The sequence below is a fragment of the Neolamprologus brichardi genome, chromosome 4, assembly GCF_056152115.1.
Source record: "Neolamprologus brichardi isolate AB-2024 chromosome 4, ASM5615211v1, whole genome shotgun sequence".
Lineage (NCBI taxonomy): Eukaryota > Metazoa > Chordata > Actinopteri > Cichliformes > Cichlidae > Neolamprologus > Neolamprologus brichardi.
Genome location: NC_142107.1, coordinates 20,907,893 through 20,929,151, shown reverse-complemented (window position 1 = coordinate 20,929,151; position 21,259 = coordinate 20,907,893). Strand labels below are relative to the sequence as shown.

At 43.1% G+C, this 21,259-nt stretch overlaps 1 protein-coding gene across 1 annotated transcript in view; it reads right to left on the bottom strand.

The window, feature by feature from the left end:
• The window catches only part of syt3 (synaptotagmin III), a 48,714-nt gene extending 28,182 nt beyond the window's left edge, over positions 1-20,532 (bottom strand). Inside the window, exons 1-4 of the mRNA XM_087840026.1 lie at positions 20,122-20,532; positions 10,751-11,055; positions 8,368-8,776; positions 547-942 (exon numbers count right to left, since the gene is read on the bottom strand). Coding sequence (XP_087696152.1) covers positions 547-942; positions 8,368-8,512 — 541 coding nt within the window. The 5' untranslated portion in view covers positions 8,513-8,776; positions 10,751-11,055; positions 20,122-20,532. The remainder of the gene's footprint in view (positions 1-546; positions 943-8,367; positions 8,777-10,750; positions 11,056-20,121) is intronic.
• Positions 20,533-21,259: the final 727 nt, after the last annotated feature.

Below are 21,259 nucleotides of genomic sequence, written 5' to 3'. Positions count from 1 at the left end.
CTGATAAAACTAGCTGCTAAGGACAGTTAAGCAGCCAAGGAGCTACAAGTAGAGTTCCTTCAGCATTCAACAAGAACAAAACAGAGCTAAATGGAAAGATTTATTTATCAGGTGGCAGGAATCAGACGTCTTTAGGTTGTAAATCAGCCACTCATCTGCATCATATGTTCCAAAAATTATTTAAAAAAATAATAAAATAACAAATTTGCACATTATATTTTTTGTCATTTAGATCCTAAAAGATGTGTGTACCACTTGTTTTAAATTTTACTACTAAATAAATGTCTGTAATAAAAGACCACGCCAGTACGATGAAAAAGTAATATTCCTTGAATGTAGCACCACTGAAGCCCATTTATATACACGCAGTAATGGTCAACATTCATCATAGTGCTACAGTTCAGACAAATTATTTTACAGCATGTAGGTAAACGTATTAAATTCTCTACCCTGTGAGTATATTAAAATGAGAGGGTATTGACGGAGACATTGCATCGCTCTTTCAGCCGGGCTGAAACGAATGTTTGCGTGTCTTTGCTTTCTCACCAGCATTGTTGGGGTAGGTGTCCATGTCCAGGTAGGAGTGCTCCTGGGTCTCGTTTGGCCCTCCAACCACGCCTCCGACCTCACCCCTCTCCAGCCCCACCAGGTCAGAGAAATGGGGGTGGTGCTGGCCCTGCTGGCCAAGGGTGGGATAGAGCGAGGACGAGGAGTGGCCCTCTTTCCTCTGCAGCAGCGGGGGTAAGAGTGACGAGCCCCCGGCAGCTGCAAGGTTTCCGACACCGGCGGTTCCAGGAAGCAACCCCGATGTCAGGCTCAGACCTCCGCCCTCCTTGTCCCGCCATGGTAGCCAGCAGAGCTTCCAGGAAACGAAAAGGGAGACGGAGAGGAGGACGATGCCGCAGAATGTCACAATGACCGACAGCAGGCTGACAGAGATCTCTGCAGAGGACCACAGGAAGAAGGTAAAGAGACGAGTTAACACTTATAAGTCTCTAGCCAAGATAACTCCTCTGAGAGTGCACTTTTTTGTAACCTCTATTTAACCAACAAGTTAAACTCTTGAGATTTTTACACGATTTTCCTGCACTGAGCCTGGCAGGGTTAGCCCTGAATGTTTGTTTTTCTTTTTAAAATCTGAGCTCCGAGAAAAAAAATCTTTGCAAGCACAGCCCACTCCCACACTGCAACACAACAATGCTAACAATGCTAACTAAAGCGCTGCCAAGGGCCGTAGCTTGTGTATTAAAGATGGACATCTGAACCGTGAAGCCAGCTTGGAAGCACCTTAAACCTGCACTCTTTCTAAAGGCCAACAGGGGGCAAATCCTCTGCTTGTAGAAAATCTATGTGGAAAAAGTCCTTATTATGAAAAGCTCCCTCGTTCTCTCCTTTTTTCAGGAGTTTATGGCCTTATTTGCAAACTCCAAGTCTATTTGTATACACCATGACCTTTATTTGGGACAGTATGGTCCCAATTGGAAAAAAAAGACAGCAAAGTAGGGTATGCTGTGACCTCTGTTGGACCTATGTGCAAGCTGCAAACTTCACTCATACTAATAATGTAACAGTCAAGGTAGAGACAAGCAGCGCATGTGTTTAATAACAAGTTGTGTTACCTGGTTTCATGTTTCGCCAGGATTTCCCCATAACATTTGTTACGTTCCCCTGAGGGGTCTAGGTGGTGAGGGGGAAGTAACAAAAAGTGTGCGGGTCAGAAAAAAGAGTCAAGGAGGCAAAAGGGTTAAATTAAATCGTTTTATTAAAGTAGCTCAACTAAAAGAGACGGACAATCCGCTATCACCATTTAAGGAAAACAAACAAAACTCAAGCGTTGGTCAATAAAGTAAAAAGTAAGTCAAAAAGAGTGCAGCTCACCAGCTGCAAACACGGACACGCAGCTCACTAGCTGTAACCACACTAATGGCACTCTGGCCCAGAGCTCACCTTTCCCTGGGCTTAAATACTTTTAATTACTGACGAGAGTCAGCTGCACAAAAGAAAGGTGGCAACTAAGGCAGGAGAGATGGACGGACACGCCCAAACAGACAACTTCAGGAGGCGGCCCTGCTAGGGCCGTAACACATTGCAAGTTTCTTAGTAAAATGCAGCACCCGCTTATCATGTCCAGTTTACCAAAAACAAGATTGCGATGGTCAAAATGCTCAGACCAAGGATGCACAACTGAACATCACAGTGGTTGCGCGCATTTTTGTATACAGTCTATGTTTAGCAGTGGTTTGAGCATGCTTACGAGATCAATTCTAACATGATTGTGTGTACCAAATGTAATCCAATAGCTGCTGAGGCATTTTTTAAAAAGCATCTTTATCAGCATGCGTCTGGTATTTTACACGTTAACATGTTATGCATACACATGTCTGAGAAATCAACAATAAATGCATGATGAACAATCCAGACGCGCGCACACGCACGCACATCGCTCCCAACATCACCACATTATCTACAAATCACGCATCACGGAGCGGCAGAGGCAGGAAAGGGAACCTGCTGTAGGCGTAAATAGCAATATGCAGCCATCCCCTCAAGCTCGCATCCCAAATCTGAATCCTGAGCTTAAAATGAGGGCAAACGCTGGCAGAGTGGATGTTCTCAGAGAAGGAGAGGAGGCGGTGGGGTGGTTGGGTGGGGGTAGCAATTAAAAAAACACCAACACCCACAGTGATGTCTCTATGCAGTGTCATCCTGCATTTCCTCACGGTTAGGAGCTTTTTAATGCGTGATGGCTCGAGGATTGTGACTGTGGAGGGAGGGTGGGGTTGGGGGTTTTCTGCGTGTGGATATGTGAGGGTGAGGATGTGGGTGTTTGGGATGGTGAAGGGTGGAGTATGACTCATCCGTATGTAGAAAGTGAGCGGAATAAAATAAAAAATACAAAAAAAGAGCCATTTCAGCACCAGATTGCTGGACAGTTCCAGCAGCAGCTGACAAAGAGAGCTCTACTAAACTTTATGACTTGTGCTGAGGAGTGGGCACATGTGCGCATGCTGGACACTCTGACGTGCAAATTCATTATAAATTCATACATTTGTAAATACCTTATAAATATTATATGAATATTAATTAATAAATAGACAGAATATACAATGAGTATTTATTCTTATCCCGGACCGTTTGAAGTCTTTTTATAAATAGCATCTTTTGGTCTGACGACTTTCATGACAAACGGACCAATCAGAATCAACAATGAACTACAGGCCCAGAGCCCTGAACATGAATATTCAATCACTGTAAGCAGACCAAGTAAGACACAGCGTTCAGATTTCCCAGACTGTGTACTCCTCTGCACCTTGCGGCATATAAGTAAAATTTTTTTACCTTTTGCCCTCTTGAGCTGCATCCAGAACACGAGGTCATCAATTAAGAGTTTTTTCTGTCCGCAGGCGGGCCGGGCACGACCTTTGCGTACTATAACTTTGTCTCACCCACAGAAGGAAATGTTTTCCAAACCTCCACAAGTCTCACACAAAGGCCTTAACCTCCCTTTCGTCTTAATTTACTTTGTTCCGGAGTGCCTTTATGGGCATGACAAAGACATAAGCACTTTTCAATCAAACAAAGAAGAATTACATTTTATCTGTAACCGGCTGACAACAAGACTGAGAGCAAATGAATGAAAACAAGACAACAGAAGCCAATCCTTCAGCCCAGGGCTACATCTTCTGGAACTTGGTTCGCCTACTGTCTCCATCCGCCCTCCCTCACGTTCTCTTTCACTCTCTCGTATGTAATCCCCTCAAACGCCCCTCTTTCCTCGCTGTCATTTCTTTCCCCGTGCTGTCTGCCTCTGCGTGCTCTCTCTCGCTCTCTTTGTTCGTCACCCCAACCTTCTATCTGTCTCCCCCCCTGCTTTGCCTCAGCTTCTCTTTGGTGAATTATTCATCAGCCTGTATGTCATTAATCAGCACTTGTTCAAAAGATATGATTGGGGGGCCGCGGAGGTGGAGGATAGGCGAGGGGACATAGATCGGTGGTGGAGAACATGATGAGGTGGGAATTGAGGAGCGACGAATGGGGGGGGGGGAGGAAAAAAGCAAAAGCAAAGCACGAGAGAACATGATGACCGAGATCAGGAGACAGGAAGGAAGAAATGTTGGAGGGGGGGTAAAGGAATGAGGCAAAAGAGAAATAAAGACAGCCGTGATGAGGGGCTGCTACAAACATAGAAAGGCTTGAAAACAGATTGGTGCGCATGTTGCAACAGACATATACGATGACTGGGTCAATTCTTCCTTTTTGTTTCTAGGGAGAAGAGGGGGTGGGGGGTTGATAAAGCTGATACAATTACCACACCATGTGTGAAAGGCTCGAAACCAAACAGGAAACGATACAAAGAGAGTGTGAGAGAGAGAGAGCAAGGGAAAAGGAGAGATTGGGGAAAACAAGCTGACAGTGATTTAGAGCGAAACCCAAAGAGGGGAGGAGTTTGAGGATGAGAAAGGTTAATGTATTGATCTGGTGAGGGGAAAAAAACAAAGCGAGGAGCTAGAGGAGTAGGTTGTGTGCAGTTGGCAGATCAGGGTGCGCTGATAAGACGCGGCTGTGATCAAATGTGCGCAGGGACTGTCGGGGGCCAAGCCACTCGCCTCCATTTGTCTCTCTTTAGGGCAGTCGCTGTAACTTCCTGAGCGCTGATCCTGCCAAAGATCCATCGCTAATCCACAAAGCATAAAAAGCGAGTCAGCAGGCGGGTAGGTGTGTGGGTAGAAGGCCTCTGTAGTACGCCGTGAAGAGGGACTGAGACTTCCTGTCAGTCAGCGACTGATGCAAGCCCACTGGGAGTCGTACATTGCTCCACATCAAACGCATCTCCGCTGCTTACACAAGTCATTCACTGACAGCTTTCAGCGGTCCGCGATCCTCCGAGGGACCGCCGACTTCCATCAGCAAACACCGAAAAATCACAGCTGGTAAGCGGTGGGGGCTAACGCCTAAAACCATGGCATGACATTTCTTCTCAGAGCCATCCAAATCTCCGGAGGCAACACACAGGCAATCCAGGCTAATCTACACTGAGCCACAGATCCATGCTAATCTGCATAACAGCACAGTGCACTTCCAAATGGCTCACTAAGAACCTACACACAATACTCTCATCCACAGTGCAGCAGGGTGTACCTATTCACTCTGGCAAAGGATGCGATGATATATATATATATATATATATATATATTCTTGTAATCCAGCTCTGAGATAACAATCACAGAATTCTACCGAGACTCTTTTGGGGATCATAAAAGAAATGGGATGGACTTGTACCTTAGCCACTTCAGTTGAGAACATGAATATTTCATGGTCTGTTGTTGTGAGTGCACAGTACCTCTAACCATCCTTAAATGTGAGCACTCTTCTTAACATTTTGCCTCATCATACCTTAAAGTCACTGTGACGAGTCAGTACTAAAAAAGAATCTTTTGCTCTTACCTCTTTCGGGACAAAACCTACAAAAAAGAGTGTCAGTTTTAGAAGAAGGCCTTTGATGTAAAACTTCATTTGGACCATAATGGAATACTTAAACCTTCAATCATGCCTATATTAAAAAGAGCAGTTCCTTAAAGCAATACCCCAAATCTTTTTGTAGTATCACCATTCCCTTCGTTGTAGGCTTGAAAGGTGTCTGCTAAGTTCACATTTTCCTCACTTCAGAGAGAGTCCAGCCACTGTGGTCCTTGTGAAAAGATTAAATTCAAAATCAAAGCCGACTTTAGTTTGTTTTCATGGCGGGTGAGGAAAAAAAGCATCAAAACATACAGATCAGCCATGGCAAGTTTCTGGATATTTAGGCATGTTTCGCTAAGATTGTGAGTTTTGAAATCTACTGAGCATATGGACGCGCAGCAGAAGGGTTATTTATTCTGTTGCAGATATTTGGAAAGTTTTGCTACTTTGTCCACGGTGAAAGCTCATTTTCTTCGCAGTACATTTAAACTGATTCAAATCAGGCTGTCCCTACAAACTGCAGGGTTTGATGAGTCTTTGATACTTCAAGGGTATTTCTTGAATAAGGTGTTGCTTTAACGCTGAGCACAGGCTACCTAATTTATTTATTTCTGGTCGCTATGTCAGGGCCATTATAGAGTAATAAAATCTTCCTCTTTTCTGACTGAAGGACAAGACAGAGCATAGGTGGCTCCCTGATCAATCATTCTGTCTTTCACAGTGTGTTTGACGTCATCAGGAAGGAGGCACTAGCTCGCGATTTCACAGCCCCCCTAAGCTACAAAAGCAACATCACTCCTCTTTTGCTCTGTAATGTTTACAGTTGCTGGCAGAGCTCTCTTTGTGAAATTCGAGAACCTTTGAGGACTCAAAAACATACTAACATGCTAACATCCCTAACCCTAACCAGAGATGGGCAGTAACGCGTTACTTGTAACGCCTTACTGTAATCTGATTACTTTTAAAGTAACACGTAAAGTAAGGGATTACTATCGCAAAAACGGTAATTAGATTACCGTTACTTTCCTGTAAGAACGCTGCGTTACTGCGTTACTAAAATCGTGATTTTTTTGCGAGAATGTCTCATGACAGTGACGTAAGCGAGTGTGATGTTCGTGACAACAGCTGTGTGCAGATCAACAATGGATAATATATGGAGTACGGGAGAGAGTATGAGCGTGCAGCGTTTAAAGCGTGGAAGTACTGACCTTACTTTGAGTTTGATTCCATAAAAAGTGACAAAAACATTAGTGTCCGTTGTGCGTGGGAAGAAAACTTCTTTTTACAGCGAAAAAAACCCCTAAACAAGCTCAGAGTGCGCAGCGACGTAATGGGAAACTCACAGAGAAACTCGCGGATTCTTCCACTGACCGCTGTGGCACACCTGCACCAGGGTAAACCTCCGCCTACTCTACTCCTGCTTTACAGGTGAAAATAGAGCAACAGGACCGCTAGTCTTTGACTTTATTTATTTTCTGCTGTGTTTTACTTGCATCTATTTGAAAGACTGAGTGTAAACACAAAAAATATTTTATTTCATGTGCTGGAATGTGCAGAAAATAGGTTTAAATGTTAAACTAATTTCTTCAAGTCAGAGAATGTCGCAGATAATTTAATTTTTACTTGATGCATAAAGTTAAAAGATTAAAACTGATAAAACAAGTTTAAAATAAGAGACTTTTCCATTTGATTACATTTTGTATGATGATTATGTAGAAAAAGTAGAATTGGGCTGAAAGATCTATCGCTTTATCACCTATTCAGGTTGTAAATCGTGTTTTTAAAAAGTAACTAAGTAACTAAGTAATTAATTACTTTTGAAAATAAGTAATCAGTAAAGTAACGGGATTACTTTTTTGGGGAAGTAATCAGTAATTAGTTACTGATTACTTTTTTCAAGTAACTTGACCAACACTGACCCTAACATAGGGTTCCCAGATTCAACTTTGGTTTTCGGTCAACCGTAGTGCAACAAAGTCCAAAGTCAGCTCCTAACCAACGCCTTCCAGGTTTGGCCCTAATCACGCTGGTATTGTGTAGACTGAACTTGGCATAAAGCAGGAAGCAGTAGGCTTAACTGGCAATTTTTGTAAAACACAAAAAAATTTAAAAAAAAAGGGGAGAATCTTGAAAAATCAATAAATTGCAGAGAAAGAAAGTTCCTGACTGCTGACTGACTGAGATCTCTGTGCTTATATCGGTCAAGCTTGCAGAATTGAGGGAACCAAGACCTTAAAAGCCTCCGTTTAGTATTAGAGCAGTTCACACTGATCAGAAAAGCAGAAAAGCGCTACATAAATATCAGCCTATTTACTGTTGCAAAAAAAAAAGAGGGGAAAAAAGACTGCAGTTACTTTGTTACCAAGTGATACCTTATATCTTGTGGATGATCAGGCTCATTTCATGTAGTCTGTGCCCAGAATAAGGCAGAGAAAGGCAGATTTCACTGAGGTTTTATAGAAATAATTATAAGTTTAAAACAAAAGAAAAATAGCATTAAAACACCAATAAACTGCCAAAACTTGATTCATAAGCATAGATTGTATTTAAACGCCGCTGTGGTGTTATCCACTGGTTAGAGGAGTCACATTCGTGTTAAGGGTTTTCAGTATTGCTCCTGTGTTGCTTTGACAAATAAGGGGTGGATCTGAGTACACAACACACAGCACTGACTGCTCTGGATACTCTGGTTAATCCTTCTCTTATGATTTTAGGAAGTGGAACTTGTGGTTGAGCCCATAAGGTTATCCAAAAAGTGTTCATTGAGGTCACTGATGAAGGGAACTGAGGGCCTTTTTTCTCTCTCTTCCAAGTCATTTCCACGTTGACTTCACTTTGCAAACCCGCACGTTACATCCATCTTTTATTGAATCACTGTTTGTAAGAAGCACCAGGTGTGTGTGTTACCTGGGTCTAGCGGCCTGTTGCCCCTCCTCAGGAAGATGAACTCCTGGCAGCGTTCGTTCTGGCTGTAACCCCTCGTGTTGAAGCACAGCTCCTCCACCAGCACCAGCGCCTTCTTACACAGGTCTTCATCCCAGTCCCCTGACATCCTCCAATCCGCATCGCACTCTCACCAGCAGTCAGCCAATGACAGCGCAGCCCTCGCCGCCCTCACCTATCGGACGGCGCTTGGGTAAGCACAGTTTTGGGCTGTCCACCTTTTACAAGGTGCGAGCTGAGAGCGATTAGGCAGAGGAACTTGAGGGGGCAGCTGTGATGAAGCAAGAACACGAGGGGCTCTGCAGGCTGGATCGCAGAGGCCAGACTGATGTGCCCATGAATGAGTGAGCAGCACCCGCCCCTCTCACTTTCCCTGAAAGAGATAAAATGAGAGAAAGTGGCGACCTGAGATGTGAGGACATAAAAGGAGACAAATCAAGTTTCTGGCAGACTGGTCACCTTAGCCATTAAGTGTGAACATGAATGCCAGAACCATCAGCAACTCCCTGATAGATGGTTGGCTCTATAATATTGCTTTAGCATACACTATGAAGACTGATTGGAGAAAACTGAAGAAAGGGTGAGAAAATTTGATCTTGTTGAGAGCAAAAGTAAAATTTCTGATGTGTGATTAAGTATTTAGTTACTGGTCGTGCTGATGAGGACTGTTGATGATTTTTTTTCATCTGGTAGACAAAACTTGCACACAAAAATGTGCGGACTTTCTTGAATGCTCCTACAAGCAGGACACATTGCTCAAATTTCATCCTGCCACCTCCTCTATGCACATGGCAGCAGAAGGCTCTTGGGCAAATAAAGGCACCACAAGGTTAAATGACAAGTTAAATGACATGTTAATGTATATGTAACTATATTAATGAATTAAACTCTTAAGTCAACCCTCAGTTTAACCTTGTGTTTCTATTACACCGGTTTCAAGAAAGTTGGGATGGCATGTAAAACGTAAATAAAAACATTATGATGCAATTATTGTCAACGTCAAACCAAAAGGATGCTGCTGCAGGAACATTTCGCAACTAATTAGGTTAATTAGCAACAGATCAGAAACATGACTGGGCATAAAAAGAGCATCTAAGAGAGCTAGAGTGTCTCAAAAGTAAAGATGGACAGAAGCTCACCAGCTTGTAAAAAACCTGGATCTACAATTGTGGAGCAACCTCAGAATTATATTTCTTAATGTAAGATTGTGAAGACTTGCCATCACCTACAGTATACAATATTATCAAAAGATTCAGTGTGCAAAGGGATGCCTGTGACCTTCGGAGCCTCAAGTGGCACTGCATTCAAAACAGGTATGATCCTGTCGTGGAAATCCCTGTCTGCTAACGCAAGTTACTGAGTCATTCACAACTGGAGGTTAAAGCTCCATCATGTACAGAAGATCACCCCCGTCACTGGAAGCTTATTTGAGATGGACTGAGGAAAGTGGAAAACTCTTCTGTGGTCGGACAAATCAAAATTTTCAATTCTTAGTGGAAAACATCGCGTCTTCCAGACAGAAGGACAGAGGGACCATGTGGCTTGTTTTCGGTGCTCAATTCAAAAACCTGCATCTCTGATGTATGATGGTGCATTAATGCCTATGGAACTGGCAGCCTGCACATCTGTAAAGACACAGTGTTATCAATGTTAACAAGGGAGTTCTTCATCCCCACTGTCGTCAAGCGTGTGCTCTTTCACGTTTTAACATAAAACACCTTGAGATGACTATAGCAAAATTAAAACTAATCGATTTACAGTAAGTTTAAGCCTCGAAGCACCTTGACGTGACTGTTGTTGTGATCTGGTGCAATATAAATAAAATTAAAACTGATTAAGATTAGACAATGCATTTACACACCACTTGGAGAAATGAAGAAATTAAATTATGAGCAACAATATACACCTTAAACTGTGTATTTTATAGAGAACTAAATAGAGCGAGTTTTATTTCCTATCCCTTAAACAGGAGACTGCTTCGAATAATGAAGGATCCTTCACTCAATATGGTGCGCCCTTAATTGCACAGGGCCTTGCTGTCAATTATCTCCTGGGGATACCGTGATTAGTTTGTTGTCTAAAACTGACCAGTGGGTCAGTCGTTTTGGAAACGTATGTCATGTTTCAAACTAAAACACTTTTTACTGTAATTACAGAGTAATTTAGATAATTGTGAGCTCTCTTCCAGTGAGTCTCTAAATAATAAATATACTGAAACCACAAACACTTTAAGAGATTGCGCCTGGTTTCTGGCTTTTTTTCTTTTCTTTCATAGATTAAAAATTGTGTACCAAAAATTCAAACTGAAAGAAAAATCTAAATTAAAGATATTACTTATGTGTTTTACCTTTATTGAACTCAGCTCTTCAGGTTCTGGGCCATGTTGCAAGCCCGCATGGAGACACTATGTGTGAAATTTTCTTTGCAAACAGATTTGGCTGAGGAGCGTGGAGTTATGCCTGCAGTGCATGCATAAACTTTATCTTGTTATTTTCCTAATGTTTCCAAGATCAGAAATGGGAGCCTGTTGTGCTGAGCTCTTAGTCTAGCTCCAGCAGGAATTGTCGGACTGCATCGGGATCCTTGGCCTTGCCAGCACATCAGCGTGGACTGGATGTCACTGTCAGTCGTGGAGATTTTTTTCAACAGAACCTGGAAGAACATTAGGAATCAATCAGTCAGTAAGGTGAATGAAGACAACAGGGGACTCAAAAATCCCACAAACATCAGATTGAGATATAATTAGATGCATTAAATCTGACTCCCTTAAGTGTTTGCTCATGAGCCTTTCATTCAAAGGAAACAGACCTTCTTTAGCATGCTGCCTTTATTTCCGATCTCATTCCGTCAAAATAAAAACAGGTCAGTGCCCAAACTCCAGTTTCTCACAGTGTGCGAGTCTCCGGGGACTCTGACCAAAGAAGTGTGCAAACTTGTGTCTGATATTACAGATTTGCTCCAAAAACCACCAGTATTGAACACGTCCCGGCCAAAAACCTTATCTTGTACAAGCGGTGCGGTCGGAAAATAAATCACTGGCAAAACAATGTTCGTGGTGAGAGGTCAGCTCACTTTTCCACTGAGCTGTTTTGTCCTTGCAAAGCAGCGGCCCTATTTCTCAAGCAAGGTACCTCGTCAGACAGGGGAAGGACTATTGATCATTTGATGTATGTTGTTCTGTGAAATGTCAGCGTCAGTCTTTGTGCACTGAGTGGCACCTCCCTAGCAAAGTGCTCCTTATGTGTCCATCTGTCTCCCAGCCTTCCATCAATCACTGCATTAGGCAAAGACATATTTCACTCCGAACAAGATCCGAAACAAGAAATGCTTCCAAACCCTTTCAAGTTTTCTGTCCCTCTGCTTGAAGACAGAAACACACTTCCCCTGTCTTGTTTGCTCTCAGTCACATAATGAAAGTCGGTCAGTCTATACACTAAAAAAAAAAAATCTTAGGAAAAGAAGAGGAACAGGGTTAAATTAGTATCATGAACTATAACATTGTAACTGTATCTTGACCAGAGATGGGCATTAAAGTAATCGGATTACTGTAATCCGATTACTTTTTTCAAGTAAGGGATTACTATCGCAAAAACTGTAATTAGATTACCGTTACTTTCCCGTAGGAACGCTGCGTTACTGCGTTACTAAAACCGTGATTTTTTTTTGCGAGAATGTCTCATGACAGTGACGTAAGCGAGTGCGACGTTCCTGACAACAGCTGTGTGCAGATCAACAATGGATCATATATCGAGTGCGGGAGAGAGTATGCAGGTTTAAAGCGTGGAAGTACTGACCTTACTTTGAGTTTGATTCCATAAAAAGTGACAAAAACATTAGTGTCTGTTGTGCGTGGGAAGAAAACTTCTTTTTACAGCGAAAAAAAACCCCTAAACTTCCAAGCAAGCACCGAGTGCGCTACGACGTAATGGGAAACTCACAGAGAAACTTGCGGATTCTTCCACTGACCGCCGCGGCACACCTGCACCAAGGTAAACCTCCGCCTACGTCACTCCTGCTTTACAGGTGAAAATAGAGCAACAGGACCGCTAGTCTTTGACTTTATTTATTTTCTGCTGTGTTTTACTTGCATCTATTTGAAAGAGTGAGTGTAAACAAAAAATATATATTTTATTTTATGTGCTGGAATGTGCAGAAAATAGGTTTAAATGTTAAACAAATTTCTTCCAGTCAGAGAATGTTGCATATAATTAAATTTTTGCTTGATGTATAAAGTTAAATGATTAAAACTAATAAAACAAGTTTTAAAAGGAGACTTTTTCATTTGATTACATTTTGTATGATGGATTATGCAGAAAAAGTAGAACTGGGCTGAAAGATCTATCACTTTATCACCTATTCAGTGTTTTTAAAAAGTAACTAAGTAATTAATTACTTTTGAAAATAAGTAATCAGTAAAGTAATGGGATTACTTTTTGGGGGAAGTAATTAGTTACTGATTACTTTTTTCAAGTAACTTGACCAACACTGATCTTGACTAAACCCCAACATCTTAATTTGTTAATTTTTTCCTCTTAAAGAAAACCGGTTATGTTTTTCTTCACTATTACTTGAGGCGCTCAGTTTCTGACACTTCTCTTCTTCTTCTGTTTTTAAGCGTCACCACAATGAATCATCTGCTTCCATCTCACCCTAATCCCGCCATCCTCCTTTGTCACATCAACCCTCTGCATTTCCTTCTTCGTCACATCCACAAGCCTCTTCCTCTTTTTCGCCTGCCTGGCATCTCTCTATTCAGCATCCTTTGTCCACTATCTCTTCTGTGCACATGTCCAAACCATCTCAGCCTTGCCTCTCTAACTTTGTCTCCAAAGCGCTCGACATAATCTTTCCCTCTGACATAGTCATTTCTAATCCTGTCCTTTCTGGTCACTTCCAGTGAAATCTTAGCATCTTCAACTCTGCAACCTACATCTCTGCCTTCTGTCTTTTTGTCTCACTAACATCTTGTAAACCTTCCCTTTCACTCTTGCTGCTATACTTCTGTCACAAATCACCCCCCTGATACTCGTCTTCACCCACTCCACCCTGCCAGCGCTCTCTTCTTTGCCTCTTCTGTGTATAAACGAAATGAGAGTGGATATTTTCAATATGGTCATCGTAGGCACATGGCCTTTGCTATGGGGAGAGAAGCCCCCAAATCACCCGCTTTTCAAATCTTCTGTTTGCGAGAGGCAGCCACTCAGGAGTAAGCTGGCTTATAAGAAAGTTGCCTTTATGGGGGAGGAGCTTGAGGAGTGAGTCATGCAAAGCTACTCTAGTACAGCCAAAAATACAGTTGTGGAGTTCAAAATTAGCAAACAGGTGCCCTGTCGAAGTGATAAATTTATTTAAGCCCAGCTAATCTGTTCAAGTGCAGGCTTTTCAGGCAGCAAACACAATGCTGTTCAAGTTTCTCTGTTCAGTACAATCACAAAGCTGGAGGAGATGCAGATATTTTACCCCATCTGGAATTTTTCTTTCAACAGCAAAAAGGTATTGTAGCTTTTTGAGAAGCTGTGTCGGGCAGATTGTAGCAGGAAAAATGATGCACGTTAGCTACACTTTTATGCATTATAAAAGGAAATCACAGCACTCAAAGAATCCCAAGCAGAAATCTAAAGTAGAAATCAGTAAAGGAAAAGACGCTGCTGCCCCCTCAGAGCCGGTCGACAGCTAAACTGGGGAAAAAAATGAACCAGTTGTGTCATTGTTGTGACATATTTGCACTGTAGAGGTTCACGACTATCTCAGATTTGTGTTATCGGATTATCTAATCATTATATCAGGATGTGGTTAATTAGTAAATGTGTAGGAAAGTGTAATTTTTGGGGTTTTTTTGCTAACTACATCCAAAATGTGAATTAGCATTAGAATTTATTTAGCGTACCCAAAGAATGAACACTGATGCTGTTCATGTTGGTATTCTGGATTGAGCCCTTAATAAATTAGACCTTTGAGCCTTTGCATGTAATTTGTATATTCCAGTTAAAGTTAGTTAGGCCCTCATCCTGAACTGCCTTTGCTACCCATTCCCCTCTTAGACACTTTGATGTCTGCGATGAGGTCCCGACACCAGGTCTTTTGTGGCGGTGCGCTTTTTCATTTTCATTTTGTGTTCCAAGTCCAGTATTGATGTTGGTTGCTGGCTTTTTAAGGATCTCGTCTTACTTGGGGCGTTGCTCTATCTGCCTTTTTTTGCCATCAGACGGAGAGGATTTGTCGCAGGGACTGGCTCAGAAACTTTGGACTTTGACCATGGCAGTTTTTATAGTTCTCCGTGTCTCTGCTGCGACTTTGAAGCACTGACTTCAAGTACGAGTTGAACAAACATAGCTTAGTGTATTGGATGGTCTCCCTGGAGCTCAAGGCTTTTCTCATCTGGGTAAACGCAGTATTACAGCAAAACCTGTAATAGATACGCCGGTCCAGCGTGTCTATTTCACGCTTTGATTCTAAAAAGCGTGAAAAAGATTCGCATGGAGAAGTTGCAGGAAGTTGCAGTAACAGCAAAGGGAGATATTTCGCTATGTCCTCGTGCTGGTGATGAAACTTTTGTATACATGTCCACTTCATGTTTTGGAGAGGCAAAGCATGAAATAGACACAGCGGACTGGGGTGTCTATTACAAGTTTTGGTGTGATATCGGGTTGTCTGGTTAAATGTTCCCCAGGCCTCGCTGATATCCCAATAACCATCGACATTAATATTGAGGCATTGCCAGAATGGCTGCCGAGTGGCAAGATGTGCTTCTAGAAGGACTTTATACTAAGCTCAGTAGACATCTGGATATACCAACACCTGCTTTTTTCTATAGTCTGCAGTTTCCTATTAATATTGTAGCCTCTCTGGGGGGCTTTTGGGAATTTGCAGCGGCAAAGATTGTGGATGGATATGGATATTTACAGTTCACTTGCCCAGGTTGAGTTATATTTACTTTCATGTTAGATTAGAGAGGCTTGTGACACCTTGAGTGCAGTGGGTTGCTGGATTGATCTCAATCCCAGTGTCAGCATGGACTCGTGTGATCAAAGGGATGGTACTCTTATCTAGCGACCGTGGCTCAGAAGCTCAGAAGCGCATCTGTAACCGGAAGGTCGCCGGTTCGATCCCCGGGCTCTCTGTCCTGGTCGTTGTGTCCTTGGGCAAGACACTTTACCTACCGCCTACTGGTGTTGGCCAGAGTAGCCTCGCTTCTGTCAGTCTGCCCCAGGGCTACAACCGTAGCTTGCCTCCACCAGTGTGTGAATGCGAGAGTGAATGGCATTGTAAAGCGCTTTGGGTGCCTTGAAAAGCGCTATATAAATCCATTATTATCATTAAAAGAACTGGGAAGTAATGCCATGCCATGATCTCTGTCAACAGTGACTCACCGCTCTTCAAAAGTCAAAAGGTAATGAGAAGTTATCCCATTTGAATTTCACTAATTATCTTCGTTAATTTGAAAAGGTAATTAGATGCATGTTACTGCCAAAAACCGTGTTACTACCAGCATCGAATTTCACTTGTTTTAATTAAAAATAGAGAATTGAAACTTTTCAAGTTAAGTAGATATCGCTTTTAAAAAATGACCAGATGAATATAAAAATTAGATTTTACTTGCAAATATGTTTTCTTCCATGCAAGAAAGCTGATTGTGCACGCACTGTTTCGTTAGATTTATGCTGATAATGCAAGCAAGATTGTTTTATCAGTGCAGGAAACTCAGTTAATGCAGAGCCCATTTATCTTTCCATCTCACCGCAACCTATTACAGAAATTAATCCAAAATTGGCAAATCAAAAAGCAACACAAGCCCTCCTCCAACAACCCCACCCTTACTCTCGCCCATTAAGATAGCAAATCTGTCTGAGTGACTTAAAACCTGGGATATCTCAATCTGAGAAATGGCTGTCTGGCACAAAACTGTACGCCTCAAATGCCAGTGAAAGCATCAAGAGGGAGAGGCAAGAAAGAAATGGAGGAGACAGACAGAAAGAACGATTGTATAGTAAGAGACAGTGGAACAGGGAGACGGCGAGAGAGGGATAAGAGAGATGCTGACATTAAATTGGAGGCGAGACAGATAAAGAGGGAGGGGAAAAAATTGGAGCAGAGAAGGGCAGGGAAAAAAAACAGGAAGCTGGCGGCGAGAGTGACACAGCAACAATGGTAATCAAGGTTTTGGGCGATGCAATTTACTACAAGCAAAATATTTACAGATGATGGTTATTCGCCGATGAATATGCCTTTAGAAACATGGTGATGGAGCATTCAACTGAGGTAGCAGCATGCCCAGAAATGCACCTTCCTACTTTACTGTACAGAGCAACACTAAGCCTCCCACAGACGCTCCATTGACTGCTGTTCTGCCTGGGATCAATACGCACAGGGAACGAATACGCCACAACACAGACCAGTCGACCAGTAAGGTCACTGTCCAACTGGGCGGAGGAGACAGGACGCAGCGCAAGGTCACAGTGTAATCACTCCACGGAGAAAAAAAAACAATCAGTCTTGTCCAATCACGTTAACGGGAAGGAGATGGGAGCTGGATGAGATGAAGCAAGCCAATCAGATCATGAGCTAAATCTGTCCAGGAAAAAAAGGGCCAGTCGCACCAGACACCCGTTAGTAGCTTTAATGGATGTAAGCCCAAATTCAGGGCTGTATCAGTAAGAAAGAGACTGCAAGTTCAAAGCTACACATGTGTCCTTCACAAGATGCCAAACCCCCGGCTGCCCCCTCCCGTTAATCACTTAGGATAAGAGCATCAGCTAAATAACTCATTTTTAAAGGCTCATTGCAGCCTTTACATCCTCATTCCAACTTACAGGTGATAAAGCAGATGAGGCATTTATATTTGCACCCCCTTTTAATGAAGGGATCATTCTTACATTTGCACAGTAAGGACAGATTTGGGGGCTCCTCTCAGGTGCATAAAATATCCAAACTCTAAAGAGAAACCACATCCAAAGTCTGAGTAAAAACACCAAAAAAAACAAACCAACCCAGCACTACTCCCATTTCATATGGCTGGGGCATAGTGTAATAAATATTTATCTAATATCGAATGCACTCTCTCTATATTTTTTTCTTTTTCTTTTTTTGGGGAGGGGGTATTGGATTTCTTATTTTTTAGCGCAGCACCTCCCTCACACAAGAACTACAGTGGTTTTTCTCCCTCGCTCAGAAATTCCACCGACAGCTGCTACAAACAAACAGAAATCCTTGAGCGTGGAGAATGTGAATTTGATAAAAACCCAGGGGGCAGGTTTTTCAGTAACAAGGATCATGTTGGAGAGCGGGAGTGAAAGCTGAAATCTGTATGTGGAATCTGCCTCTGAAGGAAGAATCACACACCTCAGCCGGGTTCGGGAATTACAGCGATAAGACATTTGAGTCGCTGCTGTCTGCTGAATAAGAAGCAGAAGACATTCAGATGCTTACCACAAACCTGTGATCTTTTGCAACCCGATATGGTCATTTAACATAATAATACATTTGTCTGTGTGCTGAATGAAATACATCACGTGTGGGTCGTCTACAATTTTCGTTTTTCCAATTCAAAGGCACCTGGATCGATATCATCAGCAGTGGAAACAGCAGCTGTAGTACTACCATGAGTTTTTGGGGTTTTTTTTCTGGAATTTAATTTCTCAGTTCACCCCACAGTCTGAGGCAGTGTAAGATCATAAAACCCTCTTTTCCTCCTTTTCCTCCCCTCTCTCTTAAGGTTGGTCTAAACGGAATTACTGTTTATTGCTAAAATGTCAAACTATTTTCATGGAGGTAAAACTGAACACCTTCATAATTGCAAAACTGAGACCAGTCAGAGGCTTTTTATGTCAGAACATAATGCTTCTGTAGACAAAGGAGACTAATCCATTGGTTATACCTAATAGGATGTTTCAGGCGGATCTCATTGAACGTGCTTTCAACTCTTTCTATCTGCTGCCACGCGCCTTCTTTTGTTTTCATCTGTACCTGGAAGTCATCTCTAATTGAACCTCTCGTTTTTGCCCGAAAGCTTTTGTTTATGTTTTTGTTTTTTGAAAGTCTGCTAATTCGGTTAAGTGTTTAAGTGAATTTCACGCTTCTGGTGTTTTGGCAGTTTTCACATTAACTTTTTGTCTCTCATCTCAAGTCAGCCGTACTCCGTAGACTGGCATCTTGGCCCCGTGACCCTATCCTCTCTATTCTGGACTTTGATGCTATCGGCTACGCTCTACCCTGCTGGGCTGTATCGTGTTTTATACCACCTCAAATCGATGTACTCTTGTATCCTCAGATCATTCCCTATTCGTCAGGAGTATGCCTGATGCACTGAGGTCGTGACCTCTCTCCACCAGTGCCGGCATATCCTCCTTTCTGTTTTGCATCACTTCCTTTTGAGGCCACAGCGATGTCTGCCTGAGACAATGCTATCATCGCTCCTCTTTGCTCACTCGGCTGTGACGGATTGATGCACAAGGGTAAACAGATAGGGCTACTACAACACATCTTTTTGGTTACTCCAGTGGAGCGGTTTCACGGGGACAGACTTGGCGCTGCATGAGGCTGAGATTGAGCATGGGGATATTAATGTCTATTGACTAGAGGTAATAGCTTTGCTCAGCCTCAGCCTCGAGGTTGTTCCAATTTAGCCAGTCCTATAATAGCTCCTGGACACCCTCTCAGCAAATAAATAACATGAGGCGGGTGAGTGTTAATATCAGCTAAAGACCATATATCTCTATAAACATTCAACCAAACACCCATTCGCTTTCAAAAAGACAGTGTCTCCTTTCATCCCCACTTATTTCTATCCTCCATTCACACATATGAGGGTTGCTGTTGAGGTTTTCACAGCTTTCTGCCACTCTGGGCCTGTTGGAGCTGCAAGTGTTTAAATTATCTATAACATGGGACAGGAAATAGAGAGCAAGTGGCCAGCCAGGAACCGTGGGATACTGGTACTGTTCTTCCTGTCTCTTGCACAGCCCGTGGAGCTGCAGAGCGGGACCTATTTACAGACAGGGAGTGTAATCACACACACACACACACACACACAGACAACGGGCCGCCTTCACTTCATTTTTCACCTAGCACCATGTAAGAGTCGGTGAGTCAGTGTGTCTCAGCGGCTGTTTTTTTTTTTTTCTCTCCTTTTTTTTGACCATTTGCATAAATATGGTTCTCTGTGGTGGGAAGGAAACTGTGTCTTTGATGGTGAGGGGGAGTGGGGTAGGCTGGTTGGGGTGTGGGTGTGGGTGGAAGGGGGATTACGCACGTCTTACGCACGTCAACCTGTCTTGTGTGTTTTCTGCGTGCTCGTGCGCGTACCCCTCTGTCTGTTCGCCTCATACCTCATGTCGTTCTCGTGGAAAAAAAAAAGTTTAATCACTGTCGTCTGTGAGGATAGCTGCCATTAATACACTTGTGACACTGGTATCTGTCATATGGGCTAGACCAGCCTCCGTTACCTTATAGACTGCCTCCACACAGCATGCATCCCACTATAGGCTCGAATATGCAATGGCAGAATGCAATACAGAAGAGCCAGAGTGATGCACAAATAATCTACATTAAATATTCATGGAAAACAGACACATGCTGCGAGATTTAGGGCACATTCAGCAGAGCACGGTGCGGGATGCAGGATCAAAGGAGATATGACGCGAATAAAGCACACATCGCGGATATCACGGACCCGTATGCATGCTGCCTGAAAGGGGGCAACAAAAGAGAAGGTCTCCCTACCTTGGTGTTGCAGAAAGCAGTGTCCTCCTATCTGACCAATTTCTGAATTACGAGATTCTCCGCTGTTCTAGTCAGATGCGACGCCTGTAAAGGGGCATTCCGCCCTCTTTCGCTCTGTCCACCCCTCCTCTCTCTCGCTCTCTCTCTCACTCTCTTTTCCTCTCCAAGACGGCACCGAGCAGTAAGCCGCGCAACCGGGATGGCAGACTAAGAGAGAGAAATGAACAATATAATATATCTCCCCTCCCCTCTTTTCCCTCCCGTTTCCCGTGTTCTTCTCTTATATTTCCCCCCCTCCTTGTGTTTTTTCCTCCTCTATTTCACTATCCCCTCCCTCTCACTCTCTCTCTCTTTCTCTCTACTGCTTGCTCGCTCCCTCTCCTTTTTTCCCTCACTGTGCTCTGAATACTAATACTCTGTCTCTTCTCTCTCTCTGCCTGTACAGCCCAGCCAGTGCTAAAGACATACTGATGTATGTGGGGCGTGTAGAGGAAAAGAGAGAGAAGTGGCCTGTGGGTACCGGAGTGTGTGTGTGTTGGTGGGAAGCAGGGATGGAGGGGGTCTATAAATGGTGTGGAGGGTACTGGCCTCTCTGAGCCTGCAGGGTACATGGAAGCACCCAGGATCTTGTTTGGACTTATTAGAGCTATGATTAGATAATGATACTCCCGCAGATGCCCCTGGAGAGGTGATGTAGTGCTGGTGGTGAGTGGGTTGGGGGCCACATAAAATGTTGCCGTTTTTTTTATGGCAACATCAGTGGGATGAGAGGAAGAAACGGTGGGAGTAGAGGTGGGGATAGGGTAGTGTGAAGAGGAGGCGTTGCTAGGATGTCAGGTGGTGGCGAGCAGAGATGGGATAGAGGGTCAATGTTGTTCGGCTCAGAGCCAACAAAAGGGACCTGGCTGGTGTGTGTGTGTTATGTGTGTGCAGCATGAGAAGAGCAGTTCAAGTATACAGAGGACATGATCTAGTTAGAATGAGACATAGGCTTATTGGAGTCATGATTAGATTATGATATTCCTGCAGGCCTCGTATATGCACATAAAAATATTTCTCTGTTTTATGATAACATCACGAGCAGGATAATGAGGACTCACCGCGGTCAGCCGGGAACAGGTTTAGGCATCGTACGAGA